The sequence below is a fragment of the Stenella coeruleoalba genome (genome assembly GCF_951394435.1).
Source record: "Stenella coeruleoalba genome assembly, chromosome: 16".
Lineage (NCBI taxonomy): Eukaryota > Metazoa > Chordata > Mammalia > Artiodactyla > Delphinidae > Stenella > Stenella coeruleoalba.
Window position 1 is genome coordinate 14,632,509 of NC_137162.1, and position 27,613 is coordinate 14,660,121.

The window sequence follows — 27,613 nt, forward strand, 5'->3', positions numbered from 1 at the left end:
AGGTGAATGAGGCTTGACAATTCTTTCACAGTCATTCTATTTGCTTAGCCTCTCTAGAAGCATAGCTGAAATAGATTTTACGTACAACTCTGTATGTTTCCGTATTTTTGTTATATATGCTTTCTCTCACGACAATTGTTACAGAGTATTAAACAAATTGGGCAATCATTTTATTTTTAAATGATTATATTTTTGTATTCACCAGTTTTGTCAAGTTATTTTTCCAGGAGAAAAAAAATCAACATTTAAAGGGCCCCCCAAAAAGCTAATAAAATTGTTTGAGTGTTTTCAGGAGACATTTACTAACTTCGCTCAATTTTCTTTTCTTTTTGAGAGAGAGAGAAAATATCATAGGGGGGTAAAAACAACCAGCTCTACTCCCTAGCCCCCCAAAACCCCCATAGGCTATAGATTAAATTGATCTAAGAATCAGTCTTATTTTTAACGCATGGAAAATAGCAAAATTATCATGCCAACATAAGGAATATATACTATAATTCATAAATGCCTAATTATCAAAACAATGACATAGTCATGGTTAGATGCAACCTAGCAATCTTATATATGATGCAACTACATATTGTATGATCATTCCTGTTATATATTACATTCGTTCCCATCAAATTAAGTTGGCTATGTTTAAATGGCATTGTGAAATAAACATTTAATATCACAACAGGGTCATATTCTGCTACTGCACAACCATAGCATGCAAGTAACTATGCATTAGCTGTAAACAGTAAAGTGTCATTACCTTCCAGAAATCCAAAGAACATGATAAGTACATAGATAGTACTAAACATCAATTATAGTTAAATGACTTTCATATTGAACAAAACTATATTGTATAAAGCAGTTTTGGATGTCTCTGTCACTGCTCTCTACACACATTCTGTAGTTCCCTTGAAGTTAAGAAACTGCAGTTCCAAACAAGATCTGTTAATCTACCGAGTTCTAGTGAACCGTTGTCAAAATTAGGACACAAATGATTCTATGTTCCAATGTGAAAGCTGTCTTCTATCATTTTTCCTTTCTGCCGTAATTCAGATTTTTGAATCATTAACCATATGCTAAATGTGGGCAACAATGAACTTATTTTATTTCTTAAACTGGAGACTCTCTCATGACACCGATGCGCTTGTGTTAGAAACAGGAATACTGTAGATGCTTGCCAGCAAATGCTCTTCTCTACTTGGATTCTAAGTGAAATAGTTGGCAGGAAGGAACCTGGGTCATATTATGACTTGGAGGAGGTGCTGTCTCTAAAATACTTTTCATAACGTTTGTAAAAGGTAGATAAAATCTAGCCGCTAGGAGAGGAAGGCCAAAAGAACATGATCTGTTCTTATAAAAATGCAGATGGAACATTTAGGTCTGATCCAATGATTCCTAGGCAATTAAAAAATTACCATATTAGAGCGGAAGCTTGCACACTGTAAAATAACTATTTCAGCTCTCTTTAGCTTTGTGATACTGGAGGCTGGTTTGGGAAGGAGGGCAAAAATGGATTGCTGGACAGGCTTTTCCATGCTCTATCAGCCCTGATAATGAGTTAGGCAGTTGGCATGGACGACAGCAATGTCCTCTTCACTCAGAATTCTAATCAATCTCCTGTGAAGTTGCATACACCATCCGTCCAAATGGACTCGTTTTGGTCTGCATTCCAGTTGGGTGGAAAATAGTCACATTTGAAAACTGAGTTCGGACATGGTATGGTCCTGTGAAATATTTAAATACACTGCTTACATCCTACTAAATCAAAATCCTGCTTTTACGTTTACATGAGATAAAACAGCATTTAAAGCCGTTGCAATTGGTTCATTTCCTGTTTGTATACAAGTGACTTAAGTTTGCTTATGAGGCAAAAACTGTACAATTCTCATCATTCAGGCATTATAAAATGTCTTTCTTTAAAGTCTTGGGATATAAACAGTTTGGTTTATACGAATTACATATTTTTCATCTGCATTAAGAAACAATATACATGTTTTTCCAGAGTAATGTTATCTGTGATAAGCCTAAGATAGCCTTAAAAACTAACTTTATCACCTGTGACCATCAATATTGTTACTTTGATAAAACTCATGAACATTCTTTGGCCACTTGGGTCATTGACCATTTGCAGGGAACTGTATCTGGGCCTTGGGACCATACAGAGATTTGCCTCCATAAAAATCGAGGCCACAGACCAGCCTTAATGGAAGCCATTTACAAAGTCAAACATTACAGAACCTCCAGGAGCAGTTTCTGTTTCTCAGACACACGTTCCTTGACGTGTTGAGAGGTGGTGTTTTCGATTTCGGACTCCTGAAGTCTTGTCTTTACTATCTGAAGGCTTCTGTTGTGAAATATCTATTAGGGCACTGGCAATTGCAAGGCCTGGAAAAACAGGAAAAAAACCCACTTAAATGTTTGGTTACATATTTCTGGGATGGCAACAGTGGTGGCCTAGCATTGTTTTACATTCAGCAATCAAACATTTAGCTGCTTATTGGAAGTAGTTTACCCTTTACCTAAAATATTTTTTTAATTGAAGTATAGTTGATTTACAATGTTAATTACTGCTGTACAGCAAAGTGATTCAGTTATACACATATGTTTAAAAAAAAATTTCTTACCTTGGACATATGAACTGTACACATGAAGAAGAGCAAGGATCTAACAGAATTAACTGAGTGACATTGGACAATCAAATCAGTATGTGACAAAACATCACAATCAGTTGTGGATATGACTCCACACCTTTCTATGTCTGAACACACGTTTGTTCTAAAAGTATAAGAATTTTCAGTATTGTGTGTGTGTGTGCGTGTGTGTGTAACAAAAGTCAGTATATTAAGGTTTTTTTTAAAAAAATTAGAGCAGCTTTAGGTTTACAGAAAAATTGAACCAATATTGATACATGATTATTAAGTAAGGTCCATAGTTTACATTGGGGTTCACACTTGGTGCTGTACACAAAGTTCTATAGGTTTCAACAAAAGCATATTGTCATATACTCACCATGAAAGTATCATACAGAATAGTTTCACTGCCCTAAAAATTCCCTGTGCTTTACCAATTTATCCCTCCCCTTCTCCTGAGCCTCTGGTTATCACTGATCATTTTTTAATATCTCTATAGTTTTGCCTTTTCCAGAATGTAATATGGTTGGAATCATACAGTATGTAGCCTTTTCAGATTGTCTTATTTCACTTAGCAATATGCCTTTAAGTTCCACCATATCTTTTTTTGGCTCAGTGGCTCATTCCTTTTTATTGCTAAATAATATTCCTTTGTATCAATGTACTACAGTTTGTCTATCCGTTCCCCTATTGAAGGACATCTTGATTTTTTCCAATTTCTGGCAATTATGAATAAAGCTGCCATAAACACCCGTGTGCAAGTTTTTGTGTGGACATAAGTTTTCAATTCCCAAATACCTAGGAGCACAATTGTTGGATCACATGTAACTTGATGTCTTAGCTTTGTAAGAAAGTGTCAAACTGTCTTCCAAAGTGGCTGTGCTATTTTGTATTCCCACCAGCAATGAATGAGAGTTCCTGTTGCACCACATCTTTGTCAGCATTTGGTGTTGTCAGGTTCTGGATTTTAGCCATGTAGCTGTATCTCATGGTTTTTTTTTTTTTTTTTTTTTTTTTGCGGTACGCGGGCCTCTCACAGCTGTGGCCTCTCCCATTGCGGAGCACAGGCTCCGGACGCGCAGGCTCAGCGGCCATGGCTCATGGGTCCAGCCGCTCCGCGGCATGTGCGATCTTCCCAGACCAGGGCACGAACCTGTGTCTCCTGCATCGGCAGGTGGACTCTCAACCACTGTGCCACCAGGGAAGCCCTCATGGTTGTTTTAATTTGCAATTCCCTAATAACATATGATGTTGAGCATCTTTTCACATGCTTATTTGTCATATGTAAATCTTCTTAAGTGAGGTATCCGTTCAGATCTTTTGCCCATTTTTAATTTTCTTGTTTGTTTTCTTATTGTTGTCTTTTAAGAGATTTCTTTTACATTTTGGATACCAGTCCTTTTTCATTTCAGATACTGTAAGCTCCCTACATACGAATGAGTTTCATTCTGAGAGAGTGTTTGTAAGTCCAGCAAAGTTAGCCTAGGTACCCAACTAACACAATCGGCTATATAAGTACTGTACTGTAATAGATTTAAAATACTTTTCACACAAATAATACACAAAAAACAAACACAAAAAATAAAGAAAACATTTTCAATCTTACAGTACAGTACCTTGAAAAGTACAGTAGTACAGCCACAACGCTGCTGCTTTTATGTTTGCTTCCTGACATCCTGGGCTTGAAATAAAGATAATGTACTACTGTACTCTATACAGTACTGTACAGTAAAGTACACAAAAGCACAACCACTTGTAGAGGATGCAAGCACATGACAATGTACGCCAGACATGTAAACTAATTACGTGATTGGACATGTGAACGCACGTTCAAATCTTTGACAGTTCGCAACTTGAAGGTTCATATGTAGGAGACACTGTATATGTTTGGAAAATATTTTCTCCCAGTCTGTAGTCTGTCTTTTCATTCTCTTAAATTGCTTTTAAGAAGTAAGAAAGTACCCCAGGGATAGAGTTGTGGATGCACATAGAAGAAAGATGACTTGTAGAAATTTAGCTGATGTCTTAAATATAAGAAAAAGACCATTAGTATTATCAGTAGAATATCTACACAAAAGTGGATCTCTAGTTATCATAAGTAATTGAAAGAATATTGTTTTGTTACATTGTTTTGTCCATTGATTGACAGGAACATTTGGTAAGATGTTCAGGATTAGTAAAGCCTTTCCTAAGTTGATACAAGCAATGGCTCAACCAGATGCCCTGGTTTATCACAGCTACACAGGAATCATTTTATCTAGTTTTGGTTTTTGAGTAAAATAAAATGTGCCAAATCCCCATACTAAACCATGAGACCAGACTGCTTGCTTTGAGACGAGGTCACCAGCTTCCCTTCCCTAAAGTCTTGGAGACTTGACTGTGTATTGAGCTGAACCAGTCCCTGAGCTCTCATAGACATCTTGTCCATGTGCTGCTCTTAGAGGAAGGCCTCACTTTTGGATCTCATCCTATACAAGGTGTCATTGAATTATTTCATTCCTGTGGGTCAATTTATTCTAGGTAAGCCTCAAATATGACCTGGCAAGAACAGACCTCCAGAGATTCATGAACAGAAGGAAATGCCAGTGCGGGGAAATGGACACTATAAGAGGAAGTTCGACTAGCCTAGCGCAGTGCTGTGGAAGTCAAGGGAGGAGAGAAGTCAAGGCGTCTGCAAAAAAGTACCTAAGGGGTCAGCATGTGAGGCTTGCTAAAGAGGCCTTTGGATTTCCTCAAGGAAGATTCTGGTGATCTTGAGTCATTTCCATACTTAACTGAGGATGGAAGCCTGACAGTTAAGCTGGGAATGGAGTGAGAGGGAGTGTGGCCAACAGACATAAGTCTCATGTGCAAGATGTTTGTCGATGGAAAGAGGTAAGTAAGCTGGTACGTAGAGGAAGCAGCAGGGTCAGATGAGATGTACGTGAATGCATATGATTATCTGAGTACATATACATTTTTTAAAGATAAAAGGAGTTTCAGGTACATTTGAAAACAGAAGAGAAGGTATTTATGGAGAAGGAGAAATTAATGGTGTTAGAGAGGGAAGGGATTAAAAAGTTACAGTCATCACCGGCTAGGCTGATAATCTCACATATTTAGTTTTTAAGGGTTGATGTTAAGTAACCTACTCTTTCAGGATATTAATAATTATCCTGAGTTTCTTAGGGATAACATAAGTTCAAAGGTTCAAATTTAAGTAAAATTTACTTTCTTGACCTTTGAAGAGCACATATGAACTTCTGAAGTGTCCAAAATAGATGTTTTAACCACTTATTATGCTGTGAGAAATAATTAGTTTGTTATTTCTGTAAGGGAGGGAGCCGAAGCACATTATTTACAAAAAATCAGAGACCGTGGTTGTGCTAAGTGAAAGTTCAGCACAGACAGACCTTACGTTTCCACAGATCTCTTGGCACACTTCTGGCAAAACTTACAACCTTTTGTTATTTCATCTTTGGTACCATCTTATCCAGAGACAGCCAAATATGACAAATAATATACGTCTCTTTTAATGTGAACAGAGATCGCTTACACTAATTCCAGTGATCACAGCATCCAAATATGAACTCATGTTATTCATTAAACTGCGGCATGACCTCGTCCAAAGGAGCCCTGAGAAACAACACTTTCCCACTTACATGTAGCTGCAAACATTGTTTTCCATACAGAAGATACAGAGCCAAGAGAGAAGTAAACAGTTTAAGTGGCCAAAACAGGAAATTCTATGCTAATCCTAAACTGTCACTGTATCTTTGTATTTCAGGGTATGTGAATGTGAAGTCTGGGTTTACTAATGATGTGTAAGCTTAGAAACACATTCAGTTGAAAATAATCAATCATAAACCATATTTCAGTCCTTAATTTAAAACTAAAATTACAAATCATGCTTATTTTTAATTTGACAGCTTTCTGTCCTTTCCTATGAAAACTGAACAATTAACTCAATTTTCAGATTCTGTATAAATGGCAATATGTATGCGGGAAACCCAGCTTTCCTCCAGGCAGTGATATTTGAGTGTCCACCATGTGTACTCACAGAGGTCGCTCAGAGGGCCACTTGCCCAGGTCTTATCGTCTTAATGGGCCAAATGATGCTTTCATTTCATTCAAATTTAAGCTTGAGTCCTTCACTGGACCACACAGCTGGTGGCACACCATGAGTTCTTCTGCATTTTAAATCCTGTAATTTAATTACAAACAGCGCAATAATCATAATAACTCTGTGTGTGTGTGTGTGTGTGCACGCCTTGTGTCAAACTGTTAAGTGTAAGTTTTTATTACTATGCTTGAATTTCTTCGTATTTTAATATATGGAGAACCTTAAAACACAGCAACAACAACCCAGAAATTGCTAGGTCCTCCTTCAACCTATTAGAGGCCCTGGACACAAGAGTAAACAGGAGAGACAAGAACCCTGTCAAGAAGACACTTCTTAAATTGTCTAGTGTGTGGAAGACTCATGAAAAAAGAGAGAGAGAAATTAATTTCTATCATTACCTTTCAGCTAAGGAATCTAATTTTCTTAATTGAGAAAAAGAAAAGTCAAGTCAGTAGCTCTTTAAAGAAAGACAATATTGCTCCCCTTCTCCCCCAAAATGTAACAGTTATATGCTGGTGAGAGACCGAGGATACAAACACAATGGCCTGACCATATATAGAAACAGAACTCTGGCCCACAGGCTGTAGCAACCTGTACAGGAAACCAGTCTCTTATCTATAGTAACCAGCACAAGAAGCCAGCCTGCTATGTCAGGCTTGTAGGAGTCAGACTGCCATCTCTAGTAACAACCCAGGGAGTCAACTACCCCATAACAATGGGCCCCAAACAGCCAGGACTTCATTAATAACTGACAGCTTCCCTAATGTTTGTCCCTGCTTCCAACTTAGGACCAACAAGAGAAAGGGAAATATGCCCCCCTCACCAACCACATAGAATGCCCCGCTTCCAGTTAGCCTGCCGCCAGCTTGCCAGCTTTCTGGTGCCGACAGCCTCCAATAAGCATATACTTGAAGCTTTCTCTTCTTTCCATTATAAAATGTTCCCACACATTCGCACTCTGCCACAGTGCAAGCAAGCGATGCTGGATGACTCCCTTGCTATATGGCAAGTTCTGAATAAATAAGCTTTGCTCGTAATTGGGTTGGTCTTGGTTCATTTTCACAATGACAATGAAGAAATAAAGGTAGCTTGAGATCTTCTCTGGATTAAAAAAAAATATGTATCAATAAAATAAAAGCAACTTAGAAGTAAGTTCTCCATATCGCCCTTTGACGCAAACGCTCTCTCCTGGTTGAGATTTCCCGAGGAACTTTTTCCCGGTGAGAGGTTTTCTGCCGATGACCCCACACTCCCCGTGCCCTAGGAGAAAGTGCTTCCTCCTGGTAGGAGGCTGCACAGGGGCACACCCCCGTGCCATTAGAGTTCCATGAAAATAGGGTCAGTCCAGAAGATCATTTTTCAAAAAGTCACACAAATCATCTGGTGAAATCCACTTATTGTGTTATCTAGGCCTAGCACAGTTCCTTGTTATCAAAGCAATACAATTAACTGGGGGAACAATTCATTATTTTAGACTGGTGTTCTAAAGGAATTTCATTTACCATGTCAAGATGATGCACAGATGCTGCAGGCTAGCAAAATTTACATCAAAATATGCCAGTAGATTCAATAAAAATGCTGGGGTTTAAGTATTTATTATAAGCTTTACCTTTTTTGCACTTTTAGTTCTTAAATACCAGACACTATGACATTTAGACGACTTAAATATGAATTATAAACCTCATAAGAAAGAAGCGCCATCTCCTGTTTCCTATTCCACTTCCATGGCCTCTTGGCGTTTTGAACTGGTGCTCGATCATGGGGAACATCACCAGTGGCTGCTCTGGTTCACCCAGGGCAGGACAAGCTGGGAAGGAAGCAGACTTCTTTGGGACCATGCAGATTTCTTTCCGCACGTGGGCACAGTTTAGTTGTTACTGGTTTGGATGCTAAGAGCTACCAGAGGTATTTAGTAAAAGTAGGAGATGCACCCAAATCAGGCCTTTACCCAGGACCTTGGATAAAAACAATATTTTCCTCCTAAATTTAATAACTTCGTTTCTCAATAAACATGTGCAGGCATGCCCTAAAGAGGAAGCGATGGAAATGAGTAAAGCTAAATATTTAAATCATAAATATATCTTTCTAAAACCACTAAATTTGCAAAACCACCAAGGAGAAACATCAGGAATTTAGTTATCTTTAGTAAAACTCTAGCTTTTCCTAATGGAAGTGACATGGTATTAGTAGACGCCAGCAGTAACAATCTAATCATAAAATTACTGACGTGTGTTTTTTTACAATTATGCAGAACAATTAATAAGTACGGTAATAAAATACTGCATATCAAATGAAATTGCCTCATTTTATATACAAACATAGCACTTCCATTTTACATTTGAACGAAGCCTCAGATAAGTCATTCATTTTGAAATGCTCTCCTCCCAGGTCTGTGTACGAGCAGGCACCACTGTATATTTTAATTTCCCAAGAAAACAGCTTCATTAGGTGTGAAAGGTTAATTGCGGGTGTAAGTGGAGCTCAGGGAACGGTTCAGGGTCTGTAGTGAATTGCACAACCTGCTTCAGGAAGGCTTGAACGAGCGCTGTTAACTGTTTGCCCTGCTGAAATGCTTTCACTACCTCATTTACTATCTGTCTTCTTTTATGGCTTATATTTGTAGTTCTTCTAGACCTTTAATGGCTACAGTTTTACTTCACTGTAATCAGATTTAAATGGAAATACCATGCTGGGATGTTTAAATGTTTTCCCTCTGATTGTATATAGCTACATACTACTGATCAGAGCCCTGGCTATCCTTCACACAATTAAGAAAGTGACTTTGGGAAACTTTGATGTTGCATAGACTCTAGCTGTTGTGCAGACTTAATTTCACATTCAGTGTGGCCACTCTTGCCAATATGCAACTAGGGCTGGATGAATAATTAGAAAGTATGCATTTCCACTTTAATTTATCTGTTGGAAGACCAGCACAACTGAAGTCATTATTAGGCAAAACTCCAAAGGTTATATTGTTGAACAAAAATTGAAATACTTCAAGTGCTGAAGACACCGGAATGACAAATGGACCGGAATGACAAATGGACCGTATTTGTCTGAGAGTTTAAAGAAATGTTTCCCTTCACCTACTAGAAACCAGTGACAACTACAGGTGTCAATGTTTAAATACAAATGATAATTGTATTCTGGTTATAAAATTTTGTTTGGCCTTTAACACATCCTTTTTTTTTTCTTTCCTGTGCTGCGCGGCTTGCGGGATCTTAGTTGCGGGATCCCCGACAAGGGATTGAACCCTGGCGGGCCCTCGGCAGTGAAAGCTCAGAGTCCTAACCACTGGACTGCCAGGGGATTCCCAACACATCATAACATTTTAAAGTTTAATTTAAAGACACACAGTAAAGGTTCTACAAAATGTAATCCTACTCTAGCACCACAGTGCTGAGCACTCCCTGAATTTTATGTGAACTGTTCCCTGTATTTAGAATGAGCTGAACAAATCATGGCCATTACTGTCTCAAGTCATTGTTTACTGCAAATCCTCATGGTGCTTCACAAGTAAAGCTTCTTTTAGATCATATCAGTTCTGATTTTAATTATATACTAGGAAATTTTATTGATTCATTGAAAATATTTTGTGATTCTTTTTTGAGAGCCACAAACATTTATAAGAACCAGCTCTGCAGCTACTTCTCCATGTTTTAAAGTAAATTTCCAATCGAGAATTTCCTGTCTCCAAGGCAACTGGGAAAATATTTCCTAGTATTTCTTTCCTTCAATTAAAAGAATATGATATATGATAATCCCTTATTTTAAAACCTAATTATCCTTAATTTAATTGAAGAGCTTACTGTTCATTGAAGAAATTGAACTATAGCAGTTTTGTAAAAATAGCAATATTTTAATTTTCATTAGGTAGAGACATTGTATTTTAGCATTTCTAGTAGTACCATGTCATTGTTTGTTTTAGATTAAAAGGGATTATATGTGAAAGTATTTACAAACTATAGAATATTATATAAAGTGAGTTAATAGTTTCAATAACAGTTACTACCACTAATAATAAGAAATCAAATTACAAATATTCAGAAAACTCCAAAGTCCTAAGGGTCAAAAAATTGTTTAAACAGCAAATCACTTCATTCAATTATTACTTCTCGAGTGCCTACTATATGCCAGGTACTGCTCTGGTCCCTAAGGGTTAAGCAGTGAATAAGACAGACAAGACATAAAAGATTCTGCACCTCATGGTGCTTATTACATTATAGTGGGTCAAGCTCATATATTCTTTTGACCAAGTTATTGTGAGGATTGAATGTGAAGGGCTTAGAGAAGTGCCTGGCACATAAAAGCTCAAAAATGTCAATCATCATCATCATTAACAACAAGTGGGAAGTTTGAAGTCAAACTGGAAATTGATAAAACACTGGGCACTCAAGATTTTGCCTCTATCCTTTAGGATCACTCATTCGTTCAATAATGCATTCAAAACTCAGTATGACTATCATGTGGAATGCCTAATAAAGGACAAAATTTGATAGAACGATGGATTCGAAGACTCACAGACAGTGTCAGTTTAGAGCAACACCGTCTGTGAGGTGAGAACTGTGTTTAGAACTCAAGCCAGAATTATTCTGATGTTTTGGATAATAAAATTGAGAACTTGCTCACGAACGTGTGGATGACTTGTGCGCGTTGCCTGCTCATTAAGGAATGTAAAAGTAATTGAAAGTGATAATGGCAAAACAGATGAATGACACTATTCAACAGAGAAAACACTGTATTAATATTACTTGTACTATTACAGATACCACTAATAATTAACTTTCATCCATTTTTTAGACTTTAAAAATGCTCTTATGTTAATTATCTAGGTTCTGTTGAAGTGGGTCAGGAAGCTATTTTTGTCCTTGCTTCACAGATGGCCAGAACGAGGCACAGAGTGATTAAATGACTAGTTCAGGCTTGCACAGCTGGTGGTTATGGGGGACCTGAACCCAGGACTCCAGATCCTTTGACTTGCACTCTGCTCACTTTATAGCCGTTAGAAGGAAACTGCTGATTTGGTGCAAATGACTAACATGCGACTGTAAACCAAAATAAAAAGAAAAGCAAAAATTGGTAGGGACGTAAAATTAGTTATGGTCAAAGGAATTAATTAATGTTGATGTTATAAAAACAACAATAATAATATAAAAAATAACTATTCTGTTAACATTGATATGATATGCCAGGCATTGCCCTCCGCACTTTATATGCATTATTTTATCCGTTTATGCAGATAGGAGTAGATGACAATGCAGGTTAAATCCATAAACACGCATTGAGGGCGTATTGCAGGCAGTGTGGTTGAGGCTGGTTGTCGTCAGAGTCATTACCACACAGCATCAAGTGACGACAACGGTGCAAGAGCTCCTAGATTTGCTGACAATCACACAGAGACAAATTCTATGAAGTTGGCACAAGGCAAGAGGGAAAGAAAGATAAAGGTGAGATCTGCAAGGTGGGTGTGGAGATCAAAGATTCCCAGGGGAGAGATGATCTCTGAGCTGAGGTTTGAAAGAGGAGACGGAAGTTGTCAGATAAAGAACACTGGCATGAGGGGTGTGGTATGTTCTGGGTAGAGGGAACTAAAACTTCAACAGCATGGACAGAAAGGATATTTGGGAAACATCAGAAAGGATATTTGGGAAACGTCAGGACAGTTGCTATGGGTGAAACACAGGTGCAAATGGGAGAATGATGAGAGGGAAGAAAGAGAGGTAAGCAGAAGGTGGTCAAATGATTTTTAGGAGTGAAGAGGCACAATCAGATTTTTATTTCAAAGAGACACCTCTACCGGTAGCACTGACAGACTGGAGTGGTGGGTGAGGCTATGATTATTAAAACCAGATAAGAAAGCGACAATAAGGAGAGAGAAAAGGGATGAACAGGATAGATATTTAGGGAAGATTAATATGGGAGATTAAAAATAGGGAGAAGCCTAGTACCACTCGCACGTACAGCTTGGTACGCCTTGGGTGGCTGGACGCATACAAACGCTATTTACTATCCTATGAAGGAGGAACAGGAACAGTCAGGGTGTGTGAACGGTGGTGGCTCATTTGCTTAGCTCTGGACATCCTGAGGTTGATGACCTGTGGGGCGTCATAGTGGAGATGTCTAGTTGGATATGCAGGTGTGAAGCCCGGGAATAAGTCTAGCCCAGGGAGGTAGACTTGTGGTGATCTGCATGAATTGAGTCTGAAGACTGTAATTGTACGGATGGGTAATGCTAGTTGTTACAACAGTTAAACCCTGCAATCTCAGTGGCTTAGCAAAAGAGAGGTTCATTTCTCACTGTGTAAAGTCTGAGGTGGGAGTCCTGATTGGCGTCAGGACGTGTGTGGGCGAAGAGGAAAGAAGCACAGCACCTGCTTTATGCAGTTACTCGGGGACCCAGACTGATGATGCTTCTGCCATCTTCAATCTGGGGTTTCCAGGGCTGCCTTGAGCATTGATGTCTAGGGGGCAGGTGGGAGATGAGAGAGTAAAAAAGGTTCAACCCCTTCTAAACCACCGTGGACCAGAAAAGCTCAAGACACTCTGTTTCAATGCCGTTAGTGGGTACTACTTCCCAGAAACAAGTCTCCACCAGGGGAGGGCAGTGGAAGTCTTGGGTGCAGAGCCAGCAGTCTCTGCCACTGGAGTGGGTAAGGTCTGGTAGAAAGAGAGTAAGACAGAGAGAACGACCAAGAAGAGGACTGGTAATGGAGGAGCAGAGCCCATGAGACGATCTGAACACCCAGAGAGGTAGAAGAAAGCCAGGACTGAGACAGTCCACAGACTCTGTAAGACTAGGCGGTGGTTGGCTATGACCTGTGGATCCTGCTTCTGTTTGCAACAAATAGCCCCCAAATTCCATGACAACTGTAAGCCAGCTGAGTTTGTGGCTTCCAAACTTTTCTTGATTTGAAATTCAGAACGTTCCTTGAGAGATTTCTCTTGGAAGGAAGTTGGAGTAGGTGGCTGCTAAGGTCACTTCTGGCTTGACGAATTTATGACTGCAGCTGCCTTTCTTCATCAGGCCAGCGTGGAGGACCCAGTATCATTGCTGGCCTCGTCTCTCACACATGCTCTCACATGGCTGCCACAAGCATCACTGTGAAGTCAGGGGACTGGCTGGGTTCAAGAATTTCCTTGTTAGAGACCTGCATCTGCTTTTGCTAGCTGGGAAGGAATGGACATACTCTACCCCAGTGAGAACCACACTGGTAATAGGAGGTGTGGGTTGTACTTACTGTTTGTCAGGTGTGGTTTTTATGATGCCAATAACACGGGTAAAGAAACTGGCTCTAAGTCTCAAATTGGAAAAGTGAAGAGACTGGGCAGTGTCAAAGACCAGCCTGGGGCTTGATCTTACATCTAGCAATCTGAGAACAAGCTAATAGACATTTTTTTAAGTTTAGTTTTCTAATTTTTCAGATTATATTACAATTCTGTCTTTATAACTCTGCCTACCCCTCATGATTGGGAGCACCTTGAAAGTGGGGCTTATGTTTCATTCATCTTTATATCCCAATGGTTAGTCTATGATGGGTGGTCAGTAAACATTACTTGAATGAGAATTAAATGATGGATCATGATGCTGTGTGCTTCTAAGGAGGTGAATTCTGATTAGAATTAGATTACAAGTCTCAGTGTTACTTTACCTTAAAGGTATTTGGAAATATAGGCTGGCCTCCTCCTTGTTTCTCTAATCCTTGTACTTAGTTGCAGAGAAGTTACTGAGAGGAGGGTGGGAATCAGGCAGGGCAGGCGAGGGACACCACAGCACCAGCGTGGCTATCGTTAATATACTGTCCAAGAAGGTGACCCAGGGGAGAGTTACCTGCATGATGCCACTGTGCTGCAAAAGTGTCCAGCCCCTTCCTGAGAACTGGGTGTGCTCATGTCCTGAGTGTGAGAGCTATACTCGTGAGTATCAGGCTTGGTATTTTTTTTTTTTTTTTGCGGTATGCAGGCCTCTCACTGTTGCAGCCTCTCCCGCTGCGGAGCACAGGCTCCGGACGCGCAGGCTCAGCGGCCATGGCTCACGGGCCCAGCTGCTCCGCAGCATGTGGGATCTTCCCGGACCGGGGCACGAACCCGTGTCCCCTGCATCGGCAGGCACACTCTCAACCACTGCGCCACCAGGGAAGCCCCAGGCTTGGTATTTTGGTCAACACTGTCCCTAAACAGGTTTTAATATGTGTGGCTGTGTGTACAATATCGAGGAAAAAGCTGAAAAAGCTGCCACACTTGCTTGGCATCAAAGCATTAGCAATTTAACTCTCCCTGAGTGTCTTTGCAGACTTTTAGTATTTTAAATCAACTTTGGTAGATCGACCATAAGCTCCCCTCGTTCCTGGATGGACCACTTCCCAAAAGGAAAAATCAGTTCAGCTTTCATGTTCTGAGATCTCCCTGGAGATTGTTCAAAGTTAGAGCCAACACAAAAACACAAATGATATTTTTTTTTAAAGAAACTAGATTACAATTTTAAATCAAGGTTAAACAGTGTTGGGTGGTGATGTGAATCATTGCTTTCCACAGCATTTACAGGAGAGTATAGGAGACAGTTACAGGGCTTATATCCTCTACACAGATAAACTCCACTGAATATTAAAAAACAAGCTACCAACCAAAAAAATGAATTTTATTAGAGTCCAGGGTGATGTTTCTGCTCCTCTAAGTTCATGAGTCAATATTTTAAAAGAAATCTCAACATTAAAAGAAGTTGAAAACATACAACTATCTCTGCAAAGTCAAAATACAATTTTAACAAACTCCAATGGTAAAGCAAATTTATGCCTTCTATATAAAAACTCAGATCATTACAAAAATGGGAGGAAAAAAAAAGATAAAATTATGCAAATCCTCACCTCTGGCCATTTAGATAAAATGGATGAGAAAATGCTATACAGAATCATGATTTTTCCATTAATATTATTATAAATTTCTTAGACCTTACCAAAAGTTATTATGGATAACTTAATGGCCAAAGGCATTTTAACAAAAACAGATGTGTCTGTAGCCAAATTGATCCTTGATAAATCTCTTTTGCTGAAGGAAAAGGCAGTATAGTTGGACAGTATATTTCTCAAAATGGACTTCAAACCATTCCTCTGATGTTTGCTAAGTGATCCAGGACCCCAGATAGTACACATTCTCTCCAATAATCCAAAACAGGGACTTTGGGGAAGTAGTTTGTTTAAATGAACTCCTTTAATCTCAAAGCGGATAGTGTAAAAGAAACCTTCATTCTCTGATGCAATTTTGAGAATCTGACTGAGTACATCCCATAAATGCTGACCCTTCTGAGTGAAAAAAGTATCAGTTTGCCCCACTTTGCCTTTGGGAGGAATGAATGTGGCCTCTGAGCTACTGTAAATTGAGAAGTGTCACAAAGAGTCAGCACTAGTGGAAACCTTTCAAACCCTACAGGCAAGTAAATCATAGAGGGAGCAGACTTCAGAGTCACCTGGAACCTTCTGATGTTATATCCAGGGGGATAAACATTGCTCTGCGTTCACTCCAAGTTACTTCCATATACAAAGAGAATTCTCACACATTGTTCCACAAGCCTGGACTACAGTTTCCTAAGTGAGTTTCCAAGTGTATCTGTAGAAGGGACATCTTGCTGACCAGAGGCTCCTCATAGGTAGCAATGAAGTGGGTCAAGAGATGATGGATGGAGACAGAAATTCTTACGAGCACATGTGATTACAGTAGGCCCACTGGACACAGTCAGAATGTCACTTGTGGGGAGGGGTGGAAGACTTTGCCCTCTTTATCTGGCATATTCACTTTAGATGTTATCCACTTACTTTCAGTAAGTGCCTCAGCTAGCAGAAAGATGAAAAAACTTGCTTTCAGGTCAATAAAGGAAATCTCTTATGATCAATGGTTGATTAGAGCAGGATCTTCTAAGCGAGAGGCTCTGGCCTGCATTTTGTAAAGGGTTTTCAAATTAGTCTTACTCTGAGATCTGGGCAAGGGGCCAGTTCACCACCCAGCTGCCGCTGACTTTCAGCCCAATGGTCCATGATGAGTTCCCATAATTAGAGGAAAAAAAAAATTTAAATAAGGAAAAGAAACTTACATTTTAGAGGCATTGAATCTAAGAAAGTAGAGTGTAACAGAAGTATGGTACTATCAGGTTTTAAAAAGTACATATATTTTGTCAGATTTGGTTTCATATTCCTTACTCCAAACACTTACTAAAGTTGGAGAAATGCAGATTATAATTATTATTCACAAAGGTACTTATGACTTGCCCTAAAAAAAAACGTAAAAGGGGATTTTGAAAGGACAAACTATAAATGGCTTATTTATAATTGACTAAGTATGTTGAGTCTTCCCTGCTTTGTGTGTGTGTGTGTGTAAAACTACCTTTTTAAAAGCATTTTGACAAATTGGGATCATGATAATCAAAACAAAAGCAAGTCCTCTATGAATAACTGCAGATTTTAATTAATCATATATCATTCTCATTTCACTTTCTAGAGTTGCAAATAGTCAACCAGTTGTTCTTATTTCTTTGGTCAACAGAGAACTCAGAGAAGAAAATAGAGAAGCAAAAATATTGATCTTGAGCTAATGAGCCACAATGCCAAAGGGCTACCCATTATTTCTACAGAGTTAGAATAATTTGCAAAGGATGGAGAGTCAGTGTTACAGAAAAGCAGATCCTAATGCTCATGACTTAGATGTCCACTGTCTATCAGCAGGACTCTTAGTTGCAAGTTTAGAGCACTCTTTGAAGGGGATTATAGACAATGTGATCTGTAACAAATGTTGGGTGAGCTACCTGAGATGAAGTATGACTGTCTTTGTAAAAAAGAACCTACTTGCTTGGCCAGAACTGTCCCAGCTGAATCAACAGCTAAACCAGTTATATTCAAAATTTAATTTGAATTCAAATAAAAGCAATTGAATTGTAGGTGACTGAATTACCTGGCTGTTTGAACTGTTCATATCAGTATCCAGCTATGGTGCCCTTTGTGTATGACTAGATCATATTCTGAAGCTTATTATCCAACATGAAGAGTTGTTACACTCCAATTCTGAGCGTGGTCTTTATTTAGATGTGTAATTAAACATGGCAGAAGCAATGTTCGGGGCAAACGTCTAATAAATCTCTAGTATTCCTGTGGGGTGAAATATATTATTTAGTAATTTTAAATGACTAAGTTTTAATTTGGGAAAAACCCTGTTTAGAAGAAGGAAACAGGACACACGATGCCACATGAAGATAACTTTAAAATATGGAGCATTGGGGCTTCCCTGGTGGCGCAGTGGTTGAGAGTCCGCCTGCCGATGCAGGGGACACGGGTTCGTGTCCCGGTCCGGGAAGATCCCACATGCTGCGGAGCGGCTGGGACCGTGAGCCATGGCCGCTGAGCCTGCGCGTCCAGAGCCTGTGCTTCACAGCGGGAGAGGCCACAACGGTGAGAGGCCCGCGTACCACACACACACAAGATATATATATATATGGAGCATTGGCATTAAAATGTGAATTAAACATAGCGTATCAACCATAGCCACACCACCTTAGACCAGGTACATGAGGAAATATTTCCTGAACTTCCCAAAATGGCCAATATTTTAATATGCAAGGATCTCTAGCACAATCTTTGAAAAAATTTTAGGAACTATACCACCAAACTTCAAGAGGTGCTTCTCTCACAGATTATTTAACCTTTCTCAAACATTTACATTGGATTGATATTTGAAAAGAAAGGTGAACTGAAAAGAGAAAAAAATATATTTTATATACAAAAGCAATCTGTTCAACTTTCAATCTTTAATATATTGATGTGTTTTGTTCTAGCATTACTCAAAATTAGCTTTGAGATAAAAGTTCACATTAATTATCGATAATGTAGTCTAATCACTGCTGACATTTTGAAAGAAGATATTAAGGCAGCCAAGATAAACTGAAAAGTGGGTGAAAAATATTACATATGTTCATCACAGGAAGCCTATAGTGCTCCTCAATGAGTTCATTTTTTTCTTAAACTAAAACCCTGGAGTCAAGATAAACTAATTGGGCCTTCGGACCTTCTCAAGCATGAGCTCCTTCATCCTTGGCACTTCTCTGGTTCTTAGATGATGAGACAAAAAGATTTTGGATGTATTTCAGTTTTAATTTCATCGTTCTATCGAGTTTTATGATTTTAAGTATGACATAAAAATAAGATACGGTGTGTCAACGATTTCCCTTCCTCAATTTAAATAATTAGCCCTAGAATTAAGTGAAGATTAAATCTAAGCTGGCACTACCTTTTGAATTTAGTGAATAGAATATTGCAAATTTTAATATTAAAAACACCAGGTACTTTTATTATTATACAAAAATCCCTAAATCCCAGTATGAAATATCTGCAACCAAACTTAGCATCTGCAAATTTTTCCTTTTAAAAAACATAAGCATAGGGCTTCCCTGGTGGCGCAGTGGTTGAGAGTCCGCCTGCTGATGCAGGGGACACGGGTTCTTGCCCCGGTCCGGGAAGATCCCACATGCTGCGGAGCGGTTGGGCCTGTGAGCCATGGCCGCTGAGCCTGCGCATCCGGAGCCTGTGCTCCGCCAGGAGAGAGGCCACAGCAGTGAGAGGCCCGCGAACCGCAAAACAAAACAAAACAAAACAAAAACAAAACATAAGCATAAATTAGCTCCTATAGTTTGTTTATTTAGTCAATATAAAAAGTTGAAATTTCTACTGGTTGAACTAAGTGAAAAAAAAAAGCATGAAATGCAGTTATAATACAAATGCAAAAGAAAATACTGATTTTGATTGTCTCATGTTCTTCAGGATAAGTATTCTAGAAAATGAGGTTTGTGGGATAGTTACCTCAGTGAGTTTGGAGATGCCTTTATTTCTTACAATCCTATTGAAATGAATTTAATAATCTTAAAAGTATGAGGGAATCAAGCTCACAGGACGCGTTTCTAAAATCACTTAAAATCTTATCCTACTAAAAAAGATGCGTTTCACACATATAAACACATACGTATATGCATGGAGTTTTAGATTAAGTCCTAAGAACTAACAACTTACAAAATATTCTATTAAATTTATACTGGTTCTCTTTGTACTATCAATATGAACAGAAGCAAACTACTCCCTATGTAAAAAAAAGAAAAAGAAAAAAACCTTTTATTTCTGGTTTTGATGAGAATATTCAAACAAGGAAAAAGGTAAGACAGTGATCATCAAAAACTGAATCTGGGGCCCTTGGTTTGAGATAATTAACTAATCAATAGACAATTCTTCTCAGGGACACATAGGACCAGACATTTATTAAGGAACTCTTCAGAGTTTCACACAAGGTAATTAATACAGGCTTCACTATAGAAAATTACATTTTAATGACCTTCTGTTCAAGTTACATGAATTTTATGTAAGGAAAAGCTTATAAAGTCTAAAATTTTCTTTCCACCCAAGTTATTAAAATTTGTATTTGAATATAGTTCCTTTCATTAACATTAAATCAGTTACCTTTAATTTATGAAAAAGGACTGCTAAGTTTTACCGCAATAGTTTGCACGGCTTTGATTTGCATTCATGAAAAAACACAATAACTTAATTTGCTACTTGGAAAGAATTTGACAGATGCATTAATCATGCAGAAACCGAATTCACTTTTCTTTACTCTTTCTCACAAAGATAGATCTAAGATAAGAGACTACTGATTTAACATTCTTTAAGGAAAATGAGGTATAATGATAATAATGGAGATATTCATAGAACTAGAGAATTTTAGAGCTGGAAGGAATCTTAGAAATTCCCTGATTTAACAAATGCGGAAAGAACAATTCCATCTCCCAAGCTGTCCATGGAGCAGAGTAGTGAAGAAGAAGTATTCTCATTTTCGCCACTGGAAATCAGCACAGAAGTCAGAATTATTCAAGGGCTGACTAATTTGGCTTTTAAATGACTTTGGTTCCTCCTGAACCATGCTACTTCTTGTCCCTAAGGTTTTGAGAGTATAGTCTGAGCTCAGAGATGATGCTGAATCATAACATGAAACACCTATTGCAGAATTTAGATTTTTTAAAAATAGCATGAAAACAGAACTAAAACTGTTCCCGACATCTACACTGTGCACTGATTCTTTTGACATGTCAATTAAATATTGTCAAATACATTTACAAGTCTGTATCACTGTGAAAAGATTTGGGTAAAGATATTCAACAACAATATATTGTACTGCAAATATTTCTCTAATTTTGCTATTTGTCTTTTCACTGTTTTATTTTTCTTTCTCTTGCATCAAACTTTTGTTTTCAGATGTAGTGCAAGTCACAGATCATCTTTATGACTCCTATGATTATATGCTGCTTGGAAAAGCCTCTCTTTATTTAGACTATCATAAGGTACTCCTATGTTGTTTTCTATTGCTTTTTTAAATTTAAATTTTGGTATTAAACAAAATACAAAAATTACTGAAAGCAACAGTAATCACAACATTCTAAGCAAATGTTCAAATTTAAAAAATCACTTTTAAATGAAATGTAATTGTGTTTTTGATCCACTACCTACATGTTACATATCTGTGTGTATATATATATAAACATACATATACATTAATTACTGAGTTACATGAAGATTTTGGTATAAAAATTTAAATCATGGGACCATTTCATCAGAGTCACTTCACCATCATTAGAAACCTTTCAATCCTCCAGTAAAGGCTTTGGACAAGAAAATACTGTGAGTGCCTACAGATTGGTCTTAATAAAGAATCAAAAGCTTTTTGTGGTTCACACATTATGTTGAATCATGGAAATAATTTATATTCTCCCTTTACTGTGGGGCAAAGAAACACTAGTATCTTAAGGAAAAGAAGAAAATAACCCATGTGCCAAACTTACTACACTTGGGTTGTGTTTTCCTTGTGCTAAAGATTCTAAATTATTTTTACTCCATTGGTTCTTTGTTTCTGTAGAAATAAATTTAATTTCTTCTTCTCTAAGCCTACAACTATTTTCTCTCTATGTTATTCACTATATAAAAGAGCTTGCCTTACTTCTTATTAGTTTTAAAATTTTTAAATCTGTTCTTATACTACCACATGTCAGCATGGAAAAGAGTATTTTTTGCTGCAGATAATCCTACTGACTTTTGAGAAAGAATATTATTCTGGTTACTTATTTATATATGTAGAAGGGTCATGTTATTTTTTTTAAATTATACTTAATTTTGTTGGGCTATTTATCTTCAGGAAATATTAATGATACTCAATGCTAACTAAATGATTACAGACAAACCATTCTTCATTCTGCTTTCTTTAATAAAACATACAAATCCCAGTTGACAAAATGTACTGTTTCTCCTAAAAGGTAAGAATTAAAGTAAAAATATTCTCCCAAGCTCAGGGAATGCCAACTGCCTATGTATATCCACAGAATTTTTCACTTCAAGTAAATCTTAGTGCTAAAATATTTGGTGCGAACTTGGGACCAGGTTCCGAGAAGTTTCAGGCCCTGGTCCTGCACCATCTCACCTGCAGCCCAACAGGGTAATTACCCTACAGGTTAATAAGGCTGACAGCAGCCTCATTCAGCCAAGCAAGCCTTAGCCTACTACTCCAGGTGGGTCAAAATCACTGACACAGGGAGCCCGCCAGTGTTTAAGAAACACTTTCACTCATAAGTTTGAAACAGAACGTTTTGGTTAACCCTGAATTATCCACGATATTCAGTTAATCTGTTTTTATTTGACAATATTTAAAAATGCAGAGTTATAAAAAGGTTATTAAATTTAAGATACAGTTCACTTCAATATGAGGGGATTCACCAATATTTTATACTGACATGCTTCTTAGAAAATCAGTGACTGCACGAAGTGAGGTTTATTCACGTTATATTTCTTCTGGTGTTAGTAGTAGGTACACTCGTGTGGCACCTGCTACTTGCTGTTCTCAACACCTGCGCAATCCCCTTAGGACTATGGAGAACAGCTGCAGCTAGCAGGTAAATGAGGATTGTATTCTCCAACTGCAGCGCAGTACGAACTGGAAGCAAGGAGGCAGGAGGTATACAAGAAGGAAAGGACCTTAACATTAAAAGGTATTGTGGCTTGAGCCTCTTACCTCATCCTTTTCTTACAAAAAGGTGCTAATTTCTACAATTTTCTTTTTTATCTTTTAATACATATTAATTCATACATAAACTTTTGAGGAAACAATACTGCAGAGCTACACCCGTATCCTTTAGACTGTATGTAATTATTTTTTCGCTTCCTTTTGTCATCTATTCATCCTCTGCCTCTTTTTAAAACACTCCCTTTAGTTCCTAGCTTCCTTTACTTTAAAAAGCAGGTGGTATGATGGCTGGGATTTGACATTCTTGATTAAATAACTGCACTATCGAAGCCATCTTCTAGTTTTCAGGGACCTCCTTTTGTGAAACTACAAAACTGTCTACTATAATTTCTCTAATGCTCTCTCCTTCTCTGAGCAACTTAGACTGTCATATCAGTATTTGATACTGTGAAACTTAGAGGACATTTCAGATTGTTTCAATAACCATTTCTGTCACTGTGCTGCTTTTAACTTCTCATTTTGGTTCACAGACAATTTATATTTAAATATCTTCTATATATACATCAGTAATAGAAAGAGGTACTGATAGTTTGATAATTCTTAACATCTTCATTTTTGTCTTAAATTTTTTTTTGCAATTTTAGTACCAATATCTATAAAACATTGAGTTTAGATGACTTCATTTTATGTATACTGACTAGAAGAGCTCCCTCTTTTACTAATGTTTCCATCTAAGATTATGAAGGTGATTTTTTCAAAAGGCTCAATGGAGGGAGTTCCCTAGTGGTCCAGTAGTTAGGACTCAGTGCTTTCACTGCCATGGGCCCAGGTTTGATCCCTGGCGGGGGAACTAAGATCCCACAAGTGGTGTGACCAAAAGAAAAAAAAAAAAAAGGCATGAGGGAAGTGAATCCAGAGTTTGGTTAATAGTGCAAGGTCACTTTAAGGGACAGCTTAAATTCATTCTATACACTTTGGGGTTGCTCTGCCCCTTCTAGGAGTTCCCCTTGAGCATCTCTACCAAATGAGTCTGACGCCAGATCTGGCTACCTGGGGTCTTGTGCCCCCGTCAGACTCTGGGTGTCTGTAATACAGATAAACAATCAGATTCCTCCCCAGCAGAGATAGTTGAATCTCAGAATTACTGTCTTAATATTACCCCTTCTTGCCCACAGTCTGGCTTCTGCCATTTCTTTGGAAGTGCTTGTGATAACTTTAGCTTTTGCTGGTTTGAGTTCCATGAGTAGCAGCAGTGGTGACTGAGTCAAGGACAAAAAGACGTTTTAGCACAACTCCTCACATGTGCTAGCGTCAGAATGAGGTTCTATGCACCAATGAGCCCAGAGGAGAGATCAGAGGACAGCATGCATCAGAACACACCAACTCTCGGACTTTCCTGGTGGCGCAGTGGTAAAGAATCCGCCTGCCAATGCAGGGGACAGGGTTTGATCCCTGGTCCAGGAAGATCCCATATGCCGCGGAGTAACTAAGCCCGCGTGCCAAAGCTACTGAGCCTGTGCTCTAGAGCCCGTGAGCCACAACTACTGAGCCTGAGTGCCACAACTACTGAAGCCTGTGGACCTAGAGCCTGTGCTCCGCAACAAGAGAAGCCACCGCAATGAGAAGCCCGTGCACGGCAACGAAGAGCAGCCCCCGCTCGCCGCAACTAGAGAAAGCCCGCGTGCAGCAACGAAGACCCAACGCAGCCAATAAATAAATAAATAAATAAAATTAAGAACACACTAACTCTCAATACTGACATCCAAGTCATCGTGTCCTCATGAGAGGAGGGATGTGGAAGGCGGGGGTCCATGGTGACTATGGGACAAGCGTAGATCCCAAATTCATTGTGTTTTATTGAAGCTTTGGTACAACACTTTGTATGGCATGGGTGACAGTTATTCTCTGCATCGGAAATATAACTGAAAATGTTATTCCATGTTGGAAAAAATCAGAGATATCTTAGCTTGCTAATAATTTTAATGCATTACTTTCAAGCTCTCAACTGACTGAAGCTCTCTTTACTCTTCAGCTAAATGATACCTTGTATCTCATTGGGTTTCTCTACTTTTATTTTTAAGCATAACTATTGTTAGGTTTCAGAATCAAGCTGGCATCCTACCTAGCACACCTGGGAGGAATAAGCACACTGATTTGCCTATTACAGAATGGATCAAAACAAGTACTATTACTTACCAAGATATGAATAACTGTTACAAACCCACAGTGGGCCATGCACTACTCTGAACACTTAAAACATTAACTCTAACCCTACCCAAAATCCGCAAGGTAGTTGTTATTACCTTATTTTACGGATGAGAAAATTTAATTCGGAAAGAGGGAGAAGCTGCTAACTCACTGTAAATGGTAGAACCAGAGTTTGAATCTGGGTCTCGCTGTCACTCTACTTGCCTCTCAACACATCTGTAATGACTGAGAGCAATGGTTCTCAATACGGAATGCGTGGATATGGCTCTAAGCAGTCATATACCTTTACTTATTTGTAGAATCACCAAGAATTCTTCAGGTACAGATTCAGATGGTTACCAGTGTCTTAATGGTGAGGTTTGAACAACTCCAGAAAGATTATAAACCAATAAAAGTATAATCTGCTATCAACTTACATAGTGGTTCTATTTCTGGGAAAATTCAGTATATTATATATTAAAACCATTTGAAATTGAGTTTAATAGAAAAAAGAAGATCCAAGTTCAGACAATTTATTACAGTTTTTGTTTTTACCTTCAAGAATGTCCAGCAGGGCACTCTAAACTGGTGAGGGAGTTAGGATGACTATTGTGTGCTACTGTCCATGTTCTACCGGGCTTCTAGGACCCCTGTGCCCTACGGCTAACTGCCTTGATAGTGGCCCCAATCATTATGAAAACCCAGTGTCCTACAGATCTCTGAAAAAAACTTTAGGGGGCAGTATTGCCCCCAGTGGGAATTACTGCTGTCAATGTGTTCCTATGGTTAAGATGTGAAAAATAGTAGTGGTGGACAAAGGCTTATTCAAAAAATGAGGAATTCTCACCTAACTCCTTGTATGTGTTTTTTTTTTTTTTTTACTTCAGGATAACACATTACACTGCTAGGTCATTGTATTAGGTCACAATAATATAACAAATTACCCCCAAAGGTAGATGCTTAAAATAACAAGCATTTATTAACCTCACAGTTACTGTGAGTCAAAATTTGGGAGCAGCTTAGCTGAGTGGCTCTGGCCTAAGGCCTCTCATGAGGTTGCAAGTAAGATGTTGGCCATGGCTACTGAAGTAGCCACAGTCTTCTGAAGGCTTGATTAGTTAATCTGAGGATCCACTTCGAAGCCCACTGGCATGGCTGTCAGCAGGAGGCCTCAGTTCCTTCCTGGCTGCTGACCAGATGCCTCAGTTCCTCACCACAGGGGCCTCTCCATAGTTTGTGTCCTCATACCCGGCAGAGAGAGAGAATGAGGAGAAGCTTAAAAGCCTTTTATAAACCAGCATCAAAAGTTGCACACTGTAACCTTTGCCTCATTCTATTTGCTAGAAGGGAATCACTGAGTCTAGCCTATGTTCGGGGGGAGGAGAATTAGGCCCCATTTTTTGAAGGAGGGAGTATCAAAAAATTTGTTGACATATTTTAAAACCACCAAAAGCCGGGGACAAGCTGTCCCTGTTTGGAATACAAAAGACCTAGGAATTAACAGGACTCCCACAAACATAATATAACATGGGCATGGAGTAATGGGAAAGACTGTGAGAAGAATGGCTGTCGGTGGGTCTAGGTTTTGAGATGAGTTAGGAAGGATGGGATTGGAGAGAGAAGAGGATGCTGGGGGGCATGACACGGGCAAGTGAGCAGACTCTTAAGACAACTATAAGTTTCATTTTATGTATCATCTATATATATCTAGAACTATACTTACATTTACATGTATCATCTATAGTGCAGAATTCTAAATACCTTCATCATCATTTTATCTGAAGAAGATAAAATTCACTGTGATTCTTAAACGTTTGCATTTGTTGATGACAGACTTAGCAGGAAATAATTAGACATGTGGAGAGCTTCCATATGCCTTCTGCACCTACCACTGGAGTTGCTGAGATTGTAATGAGTAGAGCTGTATTAGAAAACATTCTCCATCCTGCTACACTTCCTCCAGGCTGAATGAACCCATCATTTCTTATCAAGTATGTTCTATTTAGTATTTCAGCCAGCTTTCCAATTTAGCTAACTTTCAGGTTCTCTTGTTTACTATTTACTTGTGCTCCCAAGTAGAATTCCAACATCTCATTTGCATAAACATAAACTGTTGACCCCTTATCCTTTGAAGATCTGCATGGAAAAACTCAGGGCAATACTGCATGCCAGCTGGAAGAGTGGGCCTCAGTGGGAGTATTCCCTCTTCCCATGGGCCATCTCTGTGAGGTTTTACTGCTGATGCTGAGTAAGGGCCAATCACTTCAGGAATTCATAGTCAAGTTCTTATGTTTGCTAATTATCTAGAAATGTTTTATACAGTCAATAATGTGAAAGAATTCACAGACTCCCACTATAGATCAGAAGTGCAAAACACTGAAGGAATATGCTTCCTCTACCTATCCAAATTCTGTTCATCTATTCTTCAAGACCCAGGCTAAGACCTGACTTCTCCAGCTAGCTCTTCTGATTACCAAAGACTGCACTAAAATTTACCTCCTGAACTACTTTAGTACCTGAAGCCTGCATTACATAATTCAACTCTTGGTGGTTTTTATTGTTTTATCAGCTAAGATGGAAGAGGATCCTCAGATCCCTAACCCCACTAAACCTCTACTATAGAAACAAAAAATCTAATTATTTCCTAATTACTGAACTAATTGTCATAAAA

The 27,613-nt window shown here is 38.6% G+C and overlaps 1 protein-coding gene across 6 annotated transcripts in view; it reads right to left on the minus strand.

Annotated features, from left to right (window-relative positions):
- ATRNL1 (attractin like 1) overlaps positions 1–27,613 on the minus strand; it is a 696,391-nt gene that overhangs the window by 21,053 nt on the left and 647,725 nt on the right. For 5 of the 6 annotated variants that reach the window (XR_013824301.1, XR_013824302.1, XR_013824303.1 and 2 more), the window contains exon 29: positions 2,233–2,379. Coding sequence is in view for 1 of the 6 variants with exons in the window: in XM_079900307.1 (XP_079756433.1) it covers positions 2,255–2,379 (125 nt within the window). In the remaining 5 variants the exon portion in view is untranslated. Of the gene's footprint in view, positions 1–1,491; positions 2,380–27,613 lie in introns of those variants that run through there. The other variant, XM_079900307.1, reaches the window with a different exon arrangement.